The sequence below is a fragment of the Brassica napus genome, chromosome C3, assembly GCF_020379485.1.
Source record: "Brassica napus cultivar Da-Ae chromosome C3, Da-Ae, whole genome shotgun sequence".
Classification (NCBI taxonomy): domain Eukaryota; kingdom Viridiplantae; phylum Streptophyta; class Magnoliopsida; order Brassicales; family Brassicaceae; genus Brassica; species Brassica napus.
Window position 1 is genome coordinate 36,237,819 of NC_063446.1, and position 23,829 is coordinate 36,261,647.

At 35.5% G+C, this 23,829-nt stretch overlaps 1 protein-coding gene across 1 annotated transcript; it reads right to left on the reverse strand.

The window, feature by feature from the left end:
• Nucleotides 1-4,888: 4,888 nt before the first annotated feature.
• On the reverse strand, nucleotides 4,889-20,588 carry LOC106436202 (disease resistance protein RPS4B). The gene is made up of 5 exons (XM_013877160.3): nucleotides 19,390-20,588; nucleotides 8,648-9,902; nucleotides 6,938-7,252; nucleotides 5,878-6,858; nucleotides 4,889-5,789 (listed from the first exon to the last, which is right to left on the reverse strand). Exons 1-5 carry the CDS (start codon nucleotides 19,872-19,874, stop codon nucleotides 5,106-5,108), a joined length of 3,720 nt encoding a protein of 1,239 aa, XP_013732614.2. The 5' UTR covers nucleotides 19,875-20,588; the 3' UTR covers nucleotides 4,889-5,105.
• Nucleotides 20,589-23,829: the final 3,241 nt, after the last annotated feature.

Consider the following 23,829-nt stretch of genomic DNA (forward strand, 5'->3'; position numbering starts at 1 on the left):
TCGAGAAATATGAAAAGTTTCATTAAACGCTTTCTTATATATACCTTTAGGGTTTTACCCTATTTTGTAGTACAAAGTGTATTCTGAAAACTCGCCTCCATCAATAATAATACTCTCTTTGCCCGTAGACATAGCCATTAGGGGTGAACCATATCGTTTCTCAATCTGTTAATCTGTATCTTCTTACATCCATCACAACAAACTGGTATCAGAGCCATGGTGAATCAGGTGAGAAGATGTCTGGGATGAACATGAAGATCGACAAGTTTACTGGAAGGAACAGTTCCAGTCTCTGGCAAATCAAGATGAAGGTGTTGCTGAAGCAACAATGTCTTTGAACACCGTTGTCAGGGAAGAAAGTTGAACCTGTTACTGTTGATATGGAGGTTACTGAAGAGAAAGTGTATTCAACGATTTTGTTGAGTCTGGCAGATGAGATCATCATCGAGGTTTCTGGTGTTGATGATGCAGCTGATTTGTGGTTGAAGTTAGAGAGTTTATACATGATGAAGTCTTTGACTAAGAAGCTACTCTTGAAACAATGTCTTTTCGCTCTGAGGATGCAGGAAGGTACACAACTTCAAGATCACCTTGATAGTCTAAATTCTATTATGTTGGATCTGAGAAATATTAACGCTAAGGTGGAAGATGAGGATGCAACATTGATTTTGTTGGTGTCACTGCCTAACTCCTAGGAGAACTTTGTTCAACCATTCATAGGGAGTAAGGATACAATGAGTCTGGAGGAAGTCTGGTCGGCACTTCATAGCAAGGAGTTGCGACACAAGGCATCAGGTTCTGGTACAGATGACCAAGCTTCTGGGTTGTTTGTAGGTGGTGGAAATAATTTTGGGAAAGGCAAAAAGTCGAAAGACAAAAGGTCATTTTCAAGGGGTCCTACACCAACTGATATTTTCAATTACTGCAAAGAGAGAGGGCATTGGAAATCAGATTGTCCTACGAGGAAGAAGCAAGCTGGTTTCGCTGCTGTAGCCGAGAATGAAGCTAAGTCTGATAAAGATATTGCACTGGTTGCCCATGGAAAAACACATCCTAGAGATTTGTGGGTTCTGGACACAGGCGCGTCTTATCATATGTGTCCTAGGAGAGAATGGTTCCTAGAGTATGAGGCAGTGACTGATGGCAAGATCAAGATGGCGAATAACTTTGCCTGCGATATTGCAGGAATCAGTTCTATTAAGCTCATGACACATGGTGGTAGAGTGTGCACGTTGACTGGAGTTAGACATGTTCCATCTATGTCCAAGAACTTGATCTAAGTTAGTTTTTTGGATAGCAGAGGTTTCAAGTTTTCAGGAGGAGATGAAGTTCTGAGTGTCTATAGGGGTTCAAATGTGATTCTCAGAGGTTTCATTCATGGTACTTTGTATTTGCTGGAAGGTTCTACAGTTTCAAGTTCAACAAATGTTGCATATCCAGAGGTTCGAAAGGAAGATATGGACAAGCTGTGGCATATGAGGCTTGAACATATTGGCGAGCGTGGGATGCAGATTCTATCGAAGCAAGATCTTCTTTATGGTCATAAGACTAAAAGTCTTGAGTTCTGTGAGCACTGTGTGTTTGGGAAGCTGTATAGAAAGAAGTTTCCTAAAGTTGTTCATAAGACAAAAGGCACGCTGGATTACATCCATTCAGATTGTTGGGGTCCCTCTAAGGTGGAGTCGATGAAGGGTCACAAGTATTTTGTGTCGATGATTGATGACTATTCGAGGAAGACTTGGATAAGATTCATGAAGCACAAAAGTGAAGCTTTCAACAGCTTCAAGGAGTGGAAGATACTGGTGGAGAATCAAACTGAGAAGAAGATTAAGAGGTTTCATACTGATAATGGTCTGGAATTCTGATTCATCAGAGTTCAATCAGTTTTGTAAGGATGCAAGAGCTACTAAGCATCTTAGGTCAAGAATACACCACAACAGAATGGTGTACCAGAGAGAATGAACCAAACTTTGCTGAAGAGAGCGAGGTGCATGCTTTCAAATGATGGTTTGGAGAAGAAGTTTTGGGTTGAAGCAGAGGGTTTTAACAAGCAGGCGGAGCTACATGAAATCCAATCGGATTATCCAGAATCGATCGATCCGTAGGGAGGGATCAAGCAATCAATGTTTGACGAAAATCAACTTGTTGGGTCTGAAAAACTAGTGCTAGAGATAGACCAAGGAGAGTTGATGTCAGACCATCAGAGAGATATCAGTTTGAAGATATGGTGGTTTATGCACTACAGGTTGCAGAGGAAGTGGACACTTACGAGCCGTCTACTTACAGAGAAGCTATTTCAAGTTATGCATCAGAGAAATGGTTTGCTGCAATGGGAGATGAGATGGAATCTCATGAAAAGAATCACACATGGGATCTGGTCACACTACCACCTGGGAGAAATGTTGTGACTTGCAAGTGGATTTATATGATAAAAGATGGCCAGTCACCAGAAGAGGGAGTTAAGTATAAATCTCGAGTTGTTGCTAGAGGTTTCAGTCAAAGAGAAGGAGTGGACTACAATGAGATCTTCTCATCTGTGGTCAGACACACTTCTATCAGAGTGCTATTGGCAATAATAACATGTCAGGATCTGGAGTTGGAGCAACTTGATGTGAAGATTGCTTTTCTTCATGGAGAGCTTGAGGACGAGATCTATATGACTTAGCCTGAGGGTTTTCTGGTTTCTGGTAAGGAAGATCACATGTGCAAGTTGAGGAAGTCGTTGTATGGACTTAAGCAGTCTCCTAGACAGTGGTACAAGAGTTTTGACAGCTATATGGTCAAGTTGGACTACGACAGGAGTCCTTATGACTATTGTATTTACATGAGCAAGGTGGAAGATGTTTCCTATATCTACCCGGTGTTGTATGTAGATCACAAGCTGATAGCTGCCAAGAAGATGTGTGATGTTCAGAAGTTGAAAGAGCTACTGAATTCTGAGTGTGAGATTTTCTGGTACCTTGAGGGTACATCTGATGTTGGCCTTGTCTACGGACACAAGGATTCGAGCCTGCTTACATGCTATTCTGATTGGTATTATGCAGAAGATGTGGACAGCAGGAGATCTACGACTGGTTACATATTTATTTTGGGTGGTTCTGTTGTGAGCTGGAAGTCGACGGTGACTTTGTCTACTACTGAGACAGAATATCTGGCATTGACAGAAGCTGCTAAAGAGGCGATATGGATGAGAGGATTGGTCAGTGATCTTGGTCTTCATCATGATCATGCTACTGTGTTCTGTGATAGCTTGAGTGCTATATGTTTAGCCAAGGATCAGGTTCGTCATGAGAGAACCAAGCATATCGATGCAAGATACCATTTTCTGAGAGATGAGAAGAGGATTGAAGTGAAGAAGGTGGGAACAGCTGATAATCTTGTGGATATGTTCACGAAGCCGGGTCCACACAGCAAGTTCAAGCATTGTCTTGATTTGTTGAATATCTCAAGTTGTTAAATCTGGCCCTGATGCCCTAAGGGCATCTGGCTCGAAAGAGCATCTGGCCCAAGTGAGGGCATCTGGCCCTGAGAAGCATCTTGTCCGATGGGACATCTGACATCTGAGTTCGATAGAACATCCGAGGCAAAGAGAGAGTCTAGTACATCTATATTCTGAGCATGAAGAAGTGCATTGTGGTACATCTGATGATGGAGGATTCAAGTCAATGTGGAGATTTGTTGAAATATGCCTTGAATCTGCGAGTTGGCAGGCGGCATGGAGCAGGCGATCTCTGGCAGGGAACGAGTGATCTCTAATACATGGAGTGGGTGCTCCGCGACATGGAGTGGGCGTTCTCTGCGGCATGGAGCGGGTGCTCCTTGCCAAAATCCGAGAAATATGGAAAGTTTCATTAAACGCTTTCTTATATATACCTTTAGGGTTTTATCCTATTCTGTAGTACAAAGTGTATTCTGAAAACTTGCCTCACTCAATAATAATACTCTCTTTGCCCGTAGCCGTTAGGATGAACCAAGTTAAATCTCTATGTCTTTCTTTATCGTTTATCAATCTGTTAATTTGTATCTTCCGGATCTTGTCTGCCTCCTTGGCTACAAAAATCTGATTTCTATGATTTTCATGTGTTATCATATGGGTTCACGAGCCAATATATGCGTGAAAGATGCTGTTATAATCTTCTCTAAGGAGACGAGATGTGGTGGATTGTGCGTGTGAGAGTTAGGCAGAGGGGGAACACTGCATAAACATCGGAGTCTTGTGATCCTAAAAAGTAATAATGAAAATGGCACATGATGATAATATCATGGTCTATAATCTATATATGTATGGACCAAAATGGGGGTGAAGGTAGATGAAGCGTCTTGAGTTCTCTAATCTTCCACAAGGTTCTCAGAGTCCTAAAAGCAGCCTAAAAGTTATAGCAAGAAAGTCATATATGGTGTAGCCATTTAATGGATCCTTCAAGATGCAAGATACATCGCCAAAGAAAGGTGTAGCCATTTAATGGATCCTTCAAGATGCAAGAAACATCGCCAAAGAAAGGCTTCATTGCGGAGATGAAAGCAGTTTCAATGTGATCCAAGTTATTTGTAGAAGAAGTGGATTAATAAATGTTTAGGGTTGTGATAGAAGTCAGTCCTGAATCAGAAAGGCCTGGCTATTGTTCCTTTGTTTTGCTTTCTGTGGGGGCTCAAAGTCATTGATCTCTGTATAAACCGGAGAGTTTATTTGCATGAAAAACTGCTGAAACGAATAGTATTGGTAGCGAGTAGATTCTGCGTGTCAATCTTTTCCTCTTTGAAGATGGATAACGTTAAAATTTAGAGTTTAAGTGTCATGGGCTGTCTGACGTGACGACAGACTAGTTAGATCAAATACGTGCCTTATCATCTTAGGCCACTAATGCCTACGGATATGAAATCTAGTTGATAGATCAAACTTCCTCATTTAATTTTCCGTTTTCAATTATCATCCCAGAACAAGTTCAGTCCAGAACAAAAAACAGGAACAACAACAAAGGTGTTAACATAGAGATGGATTTATAGTAAACTTCAGGGAAACTAAACTTATCTATTGCAGTGGATACAACCTAGTCTTGGAGTTTGAACCCCTATCGGTTTTATTATCAAAAATAACCATTATTTTTTCAAGTTTTGGAGATGTTTGCTTCTGCAAGTTCTTCATCGTGAAAATGTTCATCATTTCTCGAAGTCATACCACAGTTTGATGGATACCAGAAATCATAATCATTTCTTGAAGTTTTATTTGAATTTTCTTTGTTTAGCGCATTCCCCATATTCTGTGGAGAGATATCACCCATCTTCTCCCGAGAGATATCATCGATATCATTTGGTGTACATACCAAACTAAAGCCACATTTTAGCACTTTGCATTTTGCTACCTCACCTGAACTATCAGTCACCTGAAATCTGAGAGAAGCCAAATAAGGAATACATCCTTTCCCATGGTCTTCCACGTGACATTTGTTGATATATAGCCAGCTTGTATAGCCAATAAAAACATGAGCAGAGTCAATCTTTCGTGGATCATCACCTGGTAGGCTCCAACCTCCAACAATGGAAGTAAAACTGATACATGGCCCATCATCAGTTTTGAATTCACAAGTGCATTTCACCAAGAAACGGTTGTTTTGATGGTGGCAGTCCGGAAACATTATAACAGCGCATAAAGCTATCCCAGTAAGCCTACTGTCACACCAGTGCCGAGGTAGTTTCGGCTCTAACACTGACCCAAAGCCTTGGTGATCAAACGATGCAGGTACTTCACATCCAGGAAAACAAGTTCCAATCAAAGATTCCAAAACAAAGCCCTTCAACGTTATACCAAAAACAAAGATCATTAAACGGTTTATGTAAACGAAAGCTGTATGTCTTTTTAGGGAGAAAAGTAGTAAATACCCCATTATAACGATTCAAAGCATCTGATATTAACTGGCTTTTCTTACGAGTGTAAGATATGATATTACTTTTCGCAACTTGATCCAATTTGTTGCAATTAGTGAAAATGAATGTGCAATGGATTTGGCCTGTCACCATGAGAAGGGCTAGAGGGGTTCCAACTTTTTCCAGTGAGTCGCATCCATGTGCATCTAAGCACTTGAGGTTTGGTGGAAGCACTGGAATAGATTTGAGCTTCTTGCAGTTCTTTAAGTCAAGCCATTTAAGTTGATAAAGCTGACTGATGTTATCCTGCAAGCTCTCAAGATCATTTCCACTTAAGCATAACGATAGCAAAGAGGATGATAGACCGGAATTACTTAAACCGCAATGTGTCTGAATGTCTGGAAATGGCTTATTTGCAAAAGCTTTTCCTTGTGACTGACTGCAATGCAATAACATTGGCATCTGCTTTATCCCTGTTCCATCAAGCAGTAAAATCTTCAGAGATTCCATCTTCTCCTTCAACTCTGGAAACATCTTTAGCTTTGAGCAGCCAGAGAGTATTAGCTCTTGAAGTGCTCTTAGCTTTCCAAGACAATCGGGAAGACTCTTCAGCGATTTGCAGTCTTTCAAATTTAATAGGAAAAGTTTCTGAAGGTCCTCAACTGAATCTGGAATAACTTCAATTGCCGTGGCTTGCAAGTAAAGAGATTCTAGACTCTCGGAAATCACAGGAAATTGTTCAAGGTTCGAGCAGTAACTCAAGATGAGAGTTTTCAAAGATTTCAACTTCATGTTAGGAAGAGACACCAGTCGTGTGCATCCTCCCATGTTCAGGTAAACTAGGCTCTCCATTTCTTGCATCCCTTGCGGCAATGTTGTCAAGTCTGTGCAGCCTTCAAGATTCAGTCTTTGGAGATTTGAAGCCCCTAGTAACCCAGATATTTCACACAGCTCACTCGAGTGACTGAGATCGACCCATTTGAGTTTGGATGTATCCTGTGAGCAGAAACAGAGTCAACCGTTAGGCAACAATAAAGGGCAAGAAACTCGCTACACAGAGGCTCCAAAGGCACACCTTACTGTCTTCCCAAAGTCGTTTTATCTTGCTGTAAGGGAGATTGAGCTCAATAAGGTTCTTCGGGCTTATCCCTTCTGGAAGTTCCTCCAATGGGAACTGTAGCCAGTACAGATACCGAAGACTTTCCATTGCGCATTTAAGTCCATCAGGGAAATTCAATTTGTAATCACCATCACAGTCTCGAGAACACTGGGAGTTGTACACTTTAAGGTACCGTAGGTTGCACATCTTACTGAAAATTTCATTGTCTAAGGCCAGTTTATCACTGAATTTAGACATGTCCAGCGAAATACCCTTGACGCTGTCCCTGCCCTGATAAAGTATACTATATGTTAGTAGATAATTAGTTTTTCTAAAATGAAAAAAAATATCAGATGATTTCATTCAAAAAAATAATTAATTATCAGAAAGTTGTAATTTATTTATTAGGCCTGGGCAAAATAACCGGAACCGAAGAACCGAACCGGAACCGAACCGAAATACCCGAAACCGGAACCAGACTAATACTTTCAAATACCCGAACGGTTCCTATATTTTTATATCCGAAATAACCGAACCGAACCGGAACCGAACCGAGAACCGAATGGGTACCCGAATATATAAAAATATTAATTATATATACATATAACATCACTAAATATATATTTTTAATTTAAAATTCTATTAAAAGTATCTGAAAATAGTTGAGGATAACTAAATTATTATAAAGTATCCAAACTACCCGAAAGTATCCGAAACTATCCAGATAGTTTTATCCGAAATATCCAAAGTAATCCGAAATATCCAAATTTTTTATCTAAATCATCCTAATTATTTGATATTTTACCCTAAATAACCGATATTTTATCCAAATTATCCGAACTACCCGAACTATCCGAACCCGAACCGGATCCAAATGAGAACCGAACTTTTTTCGGATATTTTCCGGTTCCTACATTTACTATCCGAACCGAACCGAACCCGAAACTATCCGAACCGAACCGAACCGAAAATAGGTCAAGTACTAAATGGATCCTCTAGCCCCTATCCGAACTACCCAAAACCCGAAATACCCGAACCGAACCGAACCGATACCCGAAATGCCCAGGCCTATTATTTATTCATACATTCAATAATAAATAGAGAAAAAGACAAAAGTAGTACTAAATCAAGTTTTTGTTCCCAAACTAGCACTCAAGGTCAAAAGTCACAAAAATAGCACTTAATGTTTTATCAAAAGTCACAAACTTAGGGTTTAGAGTTAAAGTGTGAAGTTTAGGATTTAGGATTTAGGGTTTAGGGTTTAGGGTTTAGGGTTTAGGGTTTAGGATTTAGGGTTTAGAGTTTAGGGTTTAGGGTTTAGAATTTAGTGTTTAGGGTTTAGGGTTTAGGGTTTAGAGTTTAAGGTTTAGGGTTTAGAGTTTAGAAATGAGGTTTTGGGGATAAGATTTCAAATTTTGAAAAATAAAAAAATTAAAATTTTCAAAGGATAAACTTAAAAATGTGCTATTTTGGTCATTTTAGTTTTTGAGTGCTATTTTTGTGATATAAACTTCGTAATGTGCTATTTTGGAGATTTGCCCTAATAAATAAACCCTAAAAATGGGTATTCACTGAGTTTTCCTCTTTTAAGTTTTCTTGCTTTCTTCGAGTTTAATTCATTCGCGTAGTTTCTCAAGACAAAACAAGTAAGAAAACAGTATAACAGGGATTGATAACAGAACTTACCGAGTTTTTGAGGTTAGATTGATCATTTTTCCTTGTTTGGTTGACAAATCTCATTCTTTTGTTTTTCGCCATAGAAGCAAATGTATCATGATCCCAAATCATATAGTTTCCCTGACTGCTTTCAGCGGAGAAGGATGAACCATGTTTCTTAGCGAACGTAGACCACAAATCATGCATTTCAACTCGCCCACTGGAGATGCTAATCAGTAGCTTGTCCGCGAGGTCTCTTATTTCACTAGCAGTATCATCAGTAGAATTATCAGGATCTGCTGAATCCACTAAACTTCTAACGTAATACTCATCCCCTGATCTGAAGAAACAGGCTACAACAAAAAAAGCTTCTCTTTGCTGCTCACTTAGCTCATCATAACTTTTTCTCAATAGATCTTGAATACGCGGGCTGGGAATTTGCGCCAGTGTATCCAATCTCTGTGACCAGTGATCCTCATCTCCCGAGAGAAGCTCCCGACCTAATATCTTGAGAGCTTGCGGGTTACCTCGGGCATAATCAGCGAACTTTGTGGAAAGATCCCTGAGATTTCCCGGGCGAGGACAGTTGTGATCTTTAAAGGCATAAAAGCTGAATCGGTTCAAGCTGTCTGCGAGATCCAAGCTCGGGACTGCGTAAGTATACTCGAGTTGGCTTATCGCTGTCCTGTTACGCGTGGATATAACCACTCTGCTTCCTTTCCTAATCCATTTATGATTATCCAGAAGAGAGTGTACCTGATTCTTGCTACTCACGTCATCGAAAACAAGAAAAACTTTCTTCTGTAGCAGTTCACTCTCCATGGTTTCATAGTTCATATCGTCACTTATCTCATTGTAAGTGTCACTAAGCAAACTTTTCAAAACTATCCTCTGTAGTGATTGCGCCCCATACGCATTCGACATGTCACGGATGTTCACCAAATGCACGTGTCGCTGGAACTTGTGTTTCCACTCATCATACAATCTCTTCACCAGGGTGGTTTTGCCGATTCCGGGCATCCCGTAAACCCCAACAATGCGAGTTTCCTTGTGGCTAAGGTCTAACTTTTCTTTCAGTTCATCAAGGCGTTGTTTGAGTCCAGCGAGCTCGTTTTGGTTATCAGAATCAACTATGTTCTTACTGTGAGTGATAGAGCTTGAATATGTGGAGGTATTAGTGCGAGGCATTTTTGTCTTGGGTTCTTCTTTTCCTTTTTGTAATGCAATTTTCTTTAGTACTCTTTGAATATCCCCAACTATTTCACCAATGAGAAGGTCTTCGTCTCTACAATAACCAATAGTTAAGAAGTTAATTAAATAGACTATGAGCATGATTAATGAATGTTCTTAGGGCGGAGTTCTTATCGGAATATAAGAACCCGTCTTTTAGCCTTTTTAGTTAAAAGTTAAGAGACGGGTTCTTATATTCCGCTAATAACCTCACTCTAAGAACTTCCATTAACCGTGCTCTAAGAGACACTACAAAAAGACTTTGATTAATAGGTATCAGAGCTTGCCCTAGCTGCCAGGAGAAAAAGGGAGATTCTTTTTGTGCCTGCGCCGGTGATTTTTCCAACACATACGGTGAGATTTTTTTTCTTATACAGTAAAACCTCTATAAATTAATAATGTTGGGACTTTAAAATTTTATTAATTTACAGAGATATTAATTAAAAAAAATTTTCTTATTTAGATTTCTTATTTTAAGATAAGAAAAAATATTTGATTTTATTGTATAGATATTAATTATTATTTTTAAATTTTGACATTTATATTAATTTTATTATATTATTTGGTGTATATAATATATATTGCATAGAACTTAAATGTGGTTTTAGGTATAATATTATTAAATCTCATCAAAAATATATTAAGTGTTAAGAAAATATAAAGATAATTCTATTATGAATATAAAACAAACAATATAATAATAGGTTCTTACTTATATAAAATATGTATACATATAAATTATTAATTTATAATTTTAATGGGACCATGTATTTATATAGAATTTTCTAAAAAAATATTATATTATTATTTTATTGATTTGTGTCAAATTTTGAACCGGCCCAAGCTGGGGCCGGCGAAATTTATTAATTTATAGAGATTATTAATTTATCGAGTATTAATTTATAGAGGTTCTACTTAGTTTCTTCTTGTTTGTATTCTAGTATTATGATTTTCTTCTACTTGTTTTTAAAGTTTTTGGTGATATTTTCGTTTTCTTCCGGCTTTTATAATCGGATATATACTTGTTTGTTTTGATTTTCGTTGTAATGGTTATCGTAAATTGTTCGACAGGGTGATCTCTTCTGGAACATATCACTGTGTTCCCAACCTAACTCCCTCCTTCTCCGAGTTTTGTCCGACAAGGTAATCCAATTGGAAAACCCTGATAATTAAATAAAAAAATATTTTTATCTGAAAAACTTTTATCATGGAGGCAATGCTTGTGACTACAACTCGTTGTGATAGGAAAAAGCAATTCGAATGTATTGACAAAATCCAACCTAATTACCATGGTTCAAGAATTCGTTAGGGGCAAAAAAAACTAGAATAAAATTGGGGATGAGCGAGTCTCTTACTCCTCGGCCCTTGTGGAGGGTTCATCGGTGGTTGATAAAAGGCCAGCGTTTGTTGTGAAAGATGGAGCTGCAGAGGTAGCTATTCCAGCGGAGATTTTCGAGGATGTGGAACCGTTGTGGAGAAGTTTTGTCGCCAGGTACTTTATCAATGGTGCCCGCATATTGGTTCTATTCATGCTAAAGTGAACAGGATCTGGAACTCTTCTGGGAAGAAGACCAAGATCGATGTCCAGTTCATTAGAAAAACGACTATCCAATTCAAATTTGAAGATGCAGCGATTAAAAACAGAGTTATGAACATGAAGTTTTGGCATATCTCAGAGGTTCTTTTGATGTTGGGGGAGTGGACTCCTGAGACGGGTCGCTCCCCTCCGGATCTTTCTGCCATGCCCTTGTGGGTTGATTTATTGAATGTACCAGAATATCATTACTCAACGAAGGGCTTCCTTGCCATAACTTCAGGGAAGTTTTTAAGCTTCATCCAAATATGGAGCGATGCATAAGAATGGATATGGCCAGAGTATTGGTCGAAGTTGATTTGACTAACACTTTGCCAAACAAGATAAGTTTTCAGAGCAGAGATGGTGTTCCTATTTCGTGTCTATTAACTACCTTTGGCTCCCTCCTAGATGTTCTCCTGCTCTAGATGGGGGCGTCACACAAGCGACTGTCAGTCAGTGAACTGGAGTGCCCAGTCTACGTCTGAGGAAGTTCCTACTGTGGTTGTGAACGACACCATAGAGTTGGAAGGTTTCTCTTCGAAGGAGACAACTGGAAAAGCTAGTAAGGAGATAGTAACAATGCTAATAGCAGAGCTTGAATCAATGTTTGAGAAGGAAAGCTTATCGGGCAGTAGATTTCCACGTCAGTGTGTGGCGGGAGAAGAGTCAACTGATATAGAATAGTGGGCTTTTGTGAGTACTAGTCAGGATGGAAAGACTTCCCCACATAAAGAAGCTTAAAGCTGCAAATCACCAAATTGTTTCTAAATCCTTCAAGACCTGAGGGAGGAGGGAGAGATTGTTAATGAGGATGATGATGTTTTGAGTGATGTTGCTGAGAAAATTTTGGAGGATCTCGTAGCAGTTGGTGACCAAGGGAAGGTTGATGAAGTCGTAGATGAGGATGATGATATTCAGGACGGTCTAGAAGCTAAGGTTCACCAGACTGCACAAGATACTGTTGATATTACAAGAGAAACCAAGGTGTCATTACAAAGGCAAAATTCTTCTATTCGTGGTAAGGGCAGGGGATCTAAGCGATAGATTGTCAAATCCAGAGACCTGGTTCATGTCATAGCGCATCAGCATAAGGGTAATCCGCTAAGAAAAAAGCTTCCTTCCGGAAGCACTGATGTCTTCAATCTTCGCATGGAACATGCATGGGTTCAATAAGCCACACAAACAAAAGGCAGTTCGGTATTGGGTTAAAGCTGCAAAACTGTCATTTGGGTGTTTGATTGAGACTAGAGTTAAGGAGGAAAATTTTCAGGTCTTTGATGCTACTTTCCCTGGTTGGAGGTGTATTCATAATTACTCAAGCCACCGGCTGGGTCGTATTTGGGGTTTGCTAATCAATAAATGATTACCTTGTGGGTGAAATACAAGTCGTTGGAGATACTTTTCTTTGTTCATTTTTTTTATGCTTTCAACCATGCTAACGAGCGAAGAGATCTGTGGCGTGAGATGGAAGCGATTGGAAGGTCGGTAGGACAGAACCCGTGGATCATTCTGAAGCCTTTTAAATTCTTCACCCATGTCACCAATCATCCTCGTTTCCTTAAAGTTGTAGCTCGAGTATGGAATGAGTCGCCTTCCTTGTTCCATTCGCGTTCTGCTCTAAGTAAATTTCAGGAAAAGCTGAAGGCTCTAAAATCAGAGAGGCGAGGTCTGAATAAAAACTTGTATGGGGATCTACCAGGCCGTGTCAAACAAGCCTATGAGGAGCTATGTGCTAGGCAAACAAAGGCTATGCAGAACCCGCAAACATCTACTTTTGAGACTACGTCGGAGGCTTGGGAGCGTTGGCACCATATAACATGCATTGAGGAGCAGTTCTGCTATCGGAAATCTAGAGTTCAGTGGCTGGGTCTTGGAGAAAGAAACTCTAGGTTTTTCCATAAGGTCACCCAAAGTCGAAATGTCAGGAACACAATTAGGTGAAGTGTCACTGGAGATAGCAGAATAATCACGACTCCCTCTGAAATTAAGCTTGAAGCAGCAGATCATTTTGAGTCCTTTTTGAATGGCTCACAGCAAGTGGAAGTGGGGGTTTCTCATGAAGAGCTAAGTCAACTGATCGATCATCGTTGTTCTGCAGAGGACGCTACTGCGCTTCAGGCTCCGGTGCAAGCTGAGGAAATTAAGGAGATGCTATTATCTATGCCAACAAGCAAAGCCCCTGGTCTTGATGGGTACCCCATGGAGTTCTATAAAGCCGCCTTGTCAGTGATTGGGAAGGATTTTTATTATTGCTGCCCAATCTTTCTTCATCTATGGTTTCATGCCACACAGCATCAACGCCACAATTTTATCCTTGGTACCTAAGACTACTGATGTTGAGAAAATGACAGACTTCAGGATAATTGCTTGTTGCAATGTTATCTACAAGGTAGTGTCGAAAATCATAGCACGAAGACTGAAGGCTACATTGCCGGAGGCCATATAACTCAATCAGTGTGGTTTTGTGGAGGGGAGGTTGCTTCTGGAAAATGTTCTCTTGGCAACAGAACTAGTCAAAGACTATCACAAGGCGTCTACCTCGTATAGATCTGCCATCAAGCTGGATATCTCTAAAACTTTTGACATTGTTAGTTGGTCTTTCATATTGATGATACATTGAGAGCGATGAACTATCCAAACCTCTTTTTCACTTGGAGAATGAGGTGCATTACTGCTGCCTGCTTTCTCAGTGTGTAAACAAAGAGTTGGAGGGGTTTTTCACTAGCAGCAGGGGTATATGGAGGGTTTCTCTCTCTACGTTATAGTAAGCAATGTTCTCTCTAAACTTCTGGTAAGGCAGTTATGGAGGATCGTATTGGCTATCACCCACACTGTAAAGAGATAAATCTGTCCCACCTAAGTTTCGCTGACGACATAATGGCTTTCACAAATGACACTCCAGCATCTCTTCGTGGCACATTGTCTGTATTTGATGATTTTGCAGGCATGTCTGGTTTACGAATAAATGCTGCTAAATCGACAACCTTTGCTGCGGGTTGGGGAAAACAAGCGCTGGAGAGTGAAGCAGAGGCTGCAGGTCTATCCATCTCTGCTTTGCCTATCAGATATCTTGGGTTCCCCCTCACCACAATGACAAAGCATGACTACGAACCCCTCCTCACCAAAACTCACAATCGCTTCCTCTCTTGGACAAGTAAGGCTCTCTCTTATGTAGAAAGGCTACTGCTCATTAAATCTGTTATTGCTAGCATCACAAATTTCTGGTGTGCTGCATTTTTCCTTCCCCAAGCTTGTATTGATGAGATTGAGAGTATGTGCTCTGCGTTTTTCTGGAGTGGTTCCCTGAACAACACGTCTAAGTCTAAGGTTGCTTGGGAAGAAGTATGTCGGCCTTATGAGGAAGGAGGGCTTGGTGTGCGGCGTGTGATTGATGTGAGTACGGTTTTTATATTAAAACTCATATGGCGGGTTACTTCTAAGTCTTCTTCTTTGTGGAGTGCATGGGTTAGTCAGTATTTACTGTGAGGAGAGACCCTTTAGGACGTGAAAGACACATGATTGGGATCTTGGATGTGGAGACAATTTTTAAAGTTTAAAACTCTGGCGCAGAATTTCATTAGTATGAATATAAACAATGGACAGACAGTGAGGTTTTGGACAGATATTTGGCATCCAAAAGGTCGGCTGATAGACATTACAGGAGAGATTGGCACTATGAAGCAAGGCATTCCAAGAAATGCAAGAATTTGCGAGGTATTTGTTGATGGGGTTTGGAGGATCAGGAGTTGCAGGGACCAACGGATTCACGTGCTAATGCAGGAGGTCCATGGGTTTCCTATCTCTCTGTCAGCGGGTGTTAAAGATGGAGTTTTGTGGAAGCAGTGCCCTGATGACTACGGGGACATGTTCGTATCGACTGAAACTTGGCAGCAGGTAAGACAAAAGAAGAGAAAGATTCAGTGGACTAAACTGATCTGGTTCTCGCAAGGTGTACCGCGATTTGCTTTCATCACCTGGCTAGTTTTCAGAGACAGGCTTGCTACTGGTCATCGAACTCAAAATGGGGTCAGCCGCAAAGTTGCCCATTCTGTGGCAAATCAGATGAGACTCGTTACCATCTTTTCTTTGCCTGTCCGTACACTTTTACATATATGGCTGCAGGTTGTGAGGTCCTTGCTTGGTGCTGAGCCTGATCCAGACTGAGAGACCACCTCTCTCTAATTGCTCACCAGAACTTATTGCCGCCTTACTTTCATCTTACTACGCTTGGTACTGCAAGTCTCTATCTATTTTATTTGGAGGGAAAGGAACGACCGGAAGCACAACAGTATCACTAAACCGGTGGACCAATTGGTCCGACTCATTGAAAAAACTGTGAAGAACCGTATCATGTCTACGAAGTACTATATGAAGCCAAAGCTGCATGCCCTCATGGCTCGTTGGTTTGAAGCTCACATGTCCTAGCATAGTCATAGCCTTAGAATAGTCATTTTTGAACTCGTTTCTAAACGGTTAAACAATGCACATACATACATTTTTCCAAGTTGATCAATAAATTAAATATTTCATCAAAAAAAAAATATTCAACCTAATTTTGGTGTGGATTCATCATTGATTTTTCTTATAGTTGTGTGTTTTCAGATCATATAATTAATGGCTTAGATATATTTTTCAAAAGCTTATTTTGACTCTCTTGATGCTATGTATCATATCAATTTCTTTATTAGTATCTTTAATATACTATATGGAATAAAATGATTTTTAGATGAAAAAAAAAAACTAAGAGACACTACATTACTTACCAAAGATTAACGAGGTATATAGTGAAATTGTATAAAATGATAGTTAAAGATTAACGAGGTATATAGCGAAATTGTATAAAATGATAGTTAAATTATAGGCAATTCTCTCAAATAACTATTTTTAAGTTTTTTTTGGTCACCAAGAGAATATTCAAAGAAGAAAATGACCAAAAAATATTTCATTAAAGAGGTAAAAGACTTTTCTACCTTTTTTTTGCTTTATAGATATATAAATATAAATAAATAATAACAAAATAAAAATATATTTTTTATAGTTTTCCAATTATAAGTTTTCAAATTTGAACATTTATTAAAAAAAATTTGAAAAAAAAATTTACATTTTTTTTCAAATTTTCTTTTTGAAATTCGAAAATAATTTTTGAAAATATTTTTAAAATGTTTATTTTGAAAATTTTAATATTTATTTATTTTTATAAATTTTAAACCCTATTTGAAAAACTTTACCCCTTAACTCTAAACTTTAAGTCTATATTAGTTAACCCTACATATATAGGTGTTTAATATTGCCTGTAGATATAGAAATTAGAATGTGTATTAATCATTAATGTGAATACCCTACATCCTTTGTAATACATACTAGGTGTTTGTCCGTAATTTTGCGGGTAATTATATTATATGAAGAAATATATAGTATGTTTACATTGTTTTAATTTGTGAATAACAATTAAAATTTTAAAATTAAAATTTTTAATTTCAAATAGTTGGATAATCAAAAATTTCAGTATATAGTTTTAGAAGATCATGAGATTTAAAATAGTTCAACAAAGTAAACCTTAGTCATTACAAATATTTCTCTTACAGAAAAACAATATTATAATTAATTCAGATAATTGGATGCAGAATTACTTTTTATTTTATTTTAACACGTAGAAAAAACTTGGAATACTCTAGCTTTCAAGAAAAAAAATTGATTTTTTTTGTGTAGGACCAATACAATGATCGGATGCTTTTATCATGAAGAAATTTTGTAAATGTTTTTGTGTGGACTTTAGAAACATAAAAAGTTCTAATATTTTTTAACCTATAAATATAATTCTTTTATATGAGAATATATAACCATTAATTTTTTTTCAATAAAAAAAGTTAATTATTTTATTTAATTATATATAAATAATTGATAAAGAAAAAGCAATTAATAAAACATATATATTGAGGGTGATAGACGTTAACAGAATTAAAGTTTAGAATTTCTTTCGTCAATTTTTAGTTGATGGGTTTTTTAAGATTCATCTTTAGTTGACGGGTTTTATTACTAAAAGTCCTTAGGTAAATGACAAAGTATTTCCTTGTCCATGTGAAAAAAACCTTTTTTTCAACATTTTGGTTTGGGTATTATTTCTTTAAATCCAAGGATATATATATATATATGTTCATTTATCAGTGCTACCGTTTCGATACTTATTTTTTCCAAATACTGGTTTGGCTTTGTACTTTCTAATAGCAATTCGAAAATATTTGTTTCATTTAATATTTTATATGATTTACCAAATTTACTCTAAAAGATATTATAAGTATACTTCTAATAATATATGCCAGGCGATTGCATCCGATTTCATAAGTTTAGAATATTATATGAAAATACTATAACTTTCAAATAATAATTAAAAATATCAAGGAAATAAAATTTTAACTCCATATAGTCTGAAAATCATAAATCTCAGTGTTAAATTTTTAGAAGAACTGAAAAATTAATTCTAGTGGAATAATTTGATCTAAATCACTTAAAATCCTTCTCTTACATATATACAACATTTATTTTTGGTTTAGGTACTTAATTATATTTTTTAAAACTTATCTGATTAAGGTATCCAATTATAAAAATTGAAGATGATTGGTATAGAATTACCTTTTTTCAGATATGATAAAAAAAAACTAAATATCCACAAAAATTGAAATTATAACAACCTTACAAACTTCACACATGAGAGACACATAAGAAAAAATAACTTAATTGACTTCTGTTTTAATATACAATAATTTATAAAATTTATTTTTTTCAAAGGTATTATAAATGAATTAAAAATTTATATAAAATATTAATAAAGGGTCTTATATATAATTTATAAACTCTGATAAAATTATTTGTAATGGAAAAAATATTTTGTAAATATTTTTAAATCTGTAGAAATAGTTTTAAATTTGTATAAATGTAGCTTTACAAAACACTAATAGTTCTTATAATGTCTTACATACCATATAAAATCATTATATTGATTTCTATAAAAACAATTAGTGTTAAAATATTTTATATATTTTTTAAAATGTTGATAAAAATAAATTGTTGTTTCTTTCTATAATTTGTAAACTTGGTTACCTTATATCATTATTTATAAGCTTTTGTGGGTTAATTGTTAACTAATATTAATTGATTTTAAAAATACATTTTATTTTTATATATGATTAAAAATTTTAAATCATTAATGAATCAAATTATAATACTCTTCTTAAGATTTTATTTATGAACAACACGTAAGAAAAATTCACGTAAGTAGTATGATAATTTGTAAAATATAATTTTATTATATTATTTTTAAATCTGTAAAAATATACATTTATAAAATTATAGATAGATACATAAGAATTTATAAATAAATTTATAAAATTTATGTTTTAATTAGTTTATAAATGCATTTTTAAACTATAAATGATTTATAATAGTTTATATCTAATTTATAAACTATGATAAATAATTTTGTAATTCAGAATAAAAGGTTTTTTAAATGTTTATATATATAATCTAAAATTATTATAAATTATTTATAAATGATGTGTGCCTAACAAAACTTAATAATTATTATAATGTTTTATATGTGAAAGTAACGCTTTATATAAGAAAATAAAATCATTGATTTTTATTAATTATTTTATGTTCAATTATTTTATAGAGTTTATAACTAAATAATTGATTTAAAAATTAATCAAGCATTATACATTATAGCTATAATTTCTACACTTGGTCATTCTTTATGTTATTTGGCACCATATATTAAATGATTCTAGAATTAAATTTTATTTTCAGATATAATTAAAAATCATTAGAAATCAATTATAACAATTTTCTTAAGATTTTCCCGTGGATGACACAGAAAAGTGGCTTACTTTTTAATAAATAGTAGGATACGTGTATAATTGTTTTTGTTGTTATATCTTATCTCTTATGGTTTACAAATCCAATTCCATACCTCTTCCCATCGTAATTGATGCCTATAATTGTGGAAGCATACTTCAAAGCTTCAGTCCATTTTTTTTCTCTCACATCATCGACATACTTCACCAGCTCCCTCAACTTATCACCAAAATCTCCCATGAGCCCTTGAATGGTGTATGGAGTTACCTTATAGAAGATGGGAACAATCACAAGTTTGTTCGCTTCCATGCATTCCTTCATCTTCACCAACTCGTCCAGACACCATCTTGACTCCGTATACCTAGGGGAGAAGATCGCCAGCGCGATCTTTGACTCTTCTATCCTCTTGAAGAAAACTTTCTGATTAAGGCCTTTCTGTTCGTTGGTGTCGATGAAAAAGTTGATTCCATTTCTTTCAAAGGCCTTCTTGAGATGGCCGATAAAGCTGTGACGAAGTTCAGCTCCTCGGAAGTTGATGAACACTTGAGGTTGCGCTGAGGCGTTCATAGAGTAACTTCTCAAAGAGGGACTTTTTTTCATGGCGTTCAACTAATCTTTTCTGAGAGACAAGTCAAGTTGTAAACTTGTTCAACTTAAAAACTCAAGTTTAATAATCTATGGACCATTTCAATAAGGGTGCCTTCATTTTAACAATTGCAACTTTGGCAAATAGGGTACATAAAAATTGATTTTTTAAAGTCAACTTTGGCAAAGTTTCAAAAAGGTCAACTTTGGCAACTCTGGAAACTACCACATCTTTATATATTAATTGAGAATCATTACAAAAATAATAATATTATAGTTTGTAATATTTACAAATTAAAGTTGCTGATGTATCGATTAATTAGAATCCAATTTCGCTGATGTGCCATGACTAGAATCGATTAGAAAATTAGTTAATCCAATTTCAATTTTTTAGAGAACGTTATATCCCCTATATATTAATCCTGGAATATTACAACATATTTTTATAGCCACATGTCAAGGAAAATTCTTAGAATCCTTAGAAAAATAAGTTGGTGCATATAAATATATATTATACTTTTTATTAAACTAACTACAAAAATGATTAGTAGTGTACAATAAAATATTATTTATTTCCTTAAATAAAAGCTACGAATTTACATAATATGATTAACATATATATGTCAATGAATGATTATGAATAATGCATATTTGATACAAAATTGTATCATTTCTCTTTTTGTTTAATTTTATATTATTAAAAAATAAACAATCACATTAAGCATATAATAAAAAAAAACTTAGATTTTTTCTTAAATGTTATATTTTCAATTTTTTTAAACGACTATAAATTACTAAAAATGGTAAAAGTCCCCAATTGAAAATTTTGTGATTCATGGTTTAATTGTTTTTTTGTTCAAACAAGATACAAATAATAATAAATCACATGCATATGAAGTCTCATAAATAGATATTCATATTATATATTTTAATATCATTTAAAGTAAATTATATACTATATAAAATATATAAATATGTTAATTTAAAAATTTACAGTGGAAATTATTTAGATCTTAATATTTTAATTTTAATTATATTGAAAAATCTCGCATTAAAAATTTTGTGATTAAGGGTTTAACTTTTTGTTACATCAAATATACAAACGTTAATAAAATCATATGAGTATGAAGTGTCACTAATAAATATTTATATTAAAATATACTATATATATATATGTCAATATAAGTAAAGTTTAATTATATATCATATAAAGTGAACAAAATGATTGTTTTAATTTATTTACCAAAAACGTGATTGTAAATTAACAAAAAATATTGGTTTTGATTTATGTGTTTACTCTAATGTATATACCTCTCTATACTTTTATGTATACAAATTATTTTTTAAATAGATGGTTTTTAATATGTTATTTGATCTTGACAATCCTAGAAAGACACTTCTTCAAATCAAAGTGATTTTTAATATTGGAAGCACTATATATATTTTATTTCATTCGGATTAAATAATTTAGTCTTGATTTTTATTCTTAAATTTTTTTAATGAAATATCATGACAAAATTTCAATCACCTCCTTTTGAGTTTGATCGAAGAATTAGAGATATGATCATTCGTCTAATATTTGTTTTTCCCTAATACCCTATCTAGCTATCATAACTATTTATTATACGTTTCTGGTTTATCATTTAATAAATCAAACATTTTCTTATACATAGTTTACATATATTAGAATAGTAAATTATTATTATTATTATATATATATATATATATTTATTGGTATACTCTTAAATAACTAAATCTCAAAAGCGTAGGTTAATAAAATAAGTCATTTGTTTTGTTGTTATAGAATTAGATGATTTTTAGACCGAACTGATGAATATATACTAGACATACATTTATATTTTGAGTCTGCACTTATATTTTGAGCCAGATGCGGAGCATCAGGGGAATCAATAAACCATGGGTTTTTTGATTGTCCTCCAGCGCGTCAAGTTTGGGGGCTCTCAAAGATACCATCAAATCCAACTATTTTTCATACTAGTTTTCTCTTCACAAATATGGATCATCTTTTTTGGAGAGTTCTCCCAAAAATGGATGATCATCAATTTGCATTGATTTTATGGTACATTTGGAAACGAAGGAACAACAAAGTTTTTAGTAATTTGAACATTGATCTCAGATAAACGCTCAACCTAGCGGAAACAGAATCAACACTTTGGGCAGAGGCACATGTGCTGAATACACAGCGGGCAGCACAACATGTAGAGGTTCGGACCTTACCAAAAAATTTAGGGCGATGATGCTTTACAGATGGTTCGTGGAAAAAATGAGCCTTATTCAGGACAAGGTTGGTATAGCACTATGGAGGGTTTTGACGGACTGATGGGGGCAAGAAACGTTAGGGCAAGTCTCTCACCTCTTCACTCGGAGGTGGAAGCGTTAATCTGGGCAATGGAGTGTATGAGAAACTTGCGTCAGTTTCAGGTTACGTTTGCAACCGATTGTTCTCAATTGGTGAAGATGGTTTTGGAACCAGAAGAATGACCAGCGTTTGAAAGTTATCTCGAAGACATCAAAAATTTGAAAGAAAGTTTTCTCAACTCAGAGATCATTCATGTACCTCGAACGGAGAATTTAAGGACGGATAGTTTAGCAAGCAGTGTAAGAAAACAACCGTCTTTCATCGTTGCAGAGTCAGTATGAGTCTGTATACGTCGATGACAAAAAAACACTAACATGTGAATATAGTTTGCCGGTGGTTTTCTTCAAAATTTTGATTCTTAGATATGTTTCTGAAGTGGAATTATTTTTTACAGATGTCCATCTTTTTAAATTGACACTTATGTAATTAACCGAATTCATAGAACAAGTGAAAAAAGAAACTAAATTCATATCAATGAAACAAAAACGAGAACAAAAGCACAATTTTATAGAGTTAGAAAATGAAATCACTTATGGAGAGTCAATAGTAAACAAATCGAGTGCAGAAAACCTAATTTTCTTTCGTCATTTTACAATCGATGTTACCTATCTAGTTTTGGTGATTTTTGTCAGCCGCAAAACTTAATTTTCTTGTGTGCATATGAAGTTTTAAAAATAATTAAAATGAGCTTAGTACGTTAACTCTTTAACAACGATAATAAATCTAAGAGACCAACATTTGTATTTGTCATTTTACAACCGATAAAGATTGTATTGTTACAAAATGTTAACGAACAAACATTAATATAAAAACTCATATGCACATGCGCGCAGGTTATCATTTAGTTAGTCTAATATTAATAAGCTCTAACGAAATACATATCCCCTATGCATTGACGACCCGATATATTATAAGTATCTTAGGTAACGTTTTTATCAAAACTGAACACATACCTTGAAAAAAAAAATACTGACCCTATCGATTTCTATTCAAAGTCTTCTCTCTGTTCTGTTTTCTCTATCTCTTTTTTCCTCAAATGTTTGATCCTCCTTTTTTCCTTCTTTTTTCCTTTCATCGATTTAATTTCCTAAATAATTTTTGTGTTTAGATTCTTATTTAGAGAAAGGAAACCTACAGAGCATGTCTCCTCATCTCATCATCTCTTCTTCTCCGGTGGTGCACTTGAACCTGTCTTTCCTTACTGGTCTCAACATCGTTTTCTGGCTCAAGTTCGCCACCTCTGCTGAAGTCCAGAGGCTCACCTCTTCTCACCTAATTTCAAGCTCCAAAAGTTTGCATCTGCTCGCCTCCTCTGAAGCTTTGGAAGCTCGCCTTTGCTCACCGGCAATAATGGTTAATTACACGATGGATGTTACCTAACCATGACAGAGAAGAGATGATGTTTGTGGCAGAGAAGATTGTCTTTTTTTCTAAGAATTCAGGATGAACAGCCCAAAAACATGAGAGAGAGAGTTGTGAATCCAGAAAGTAAAAAAAATGAGAATAACGAAGGAGAAACTTAATTCCTTAACTTGTAAATTCTGGTTACAACACATATTTAAACTAATCTAGATCTGGACATAATAATAA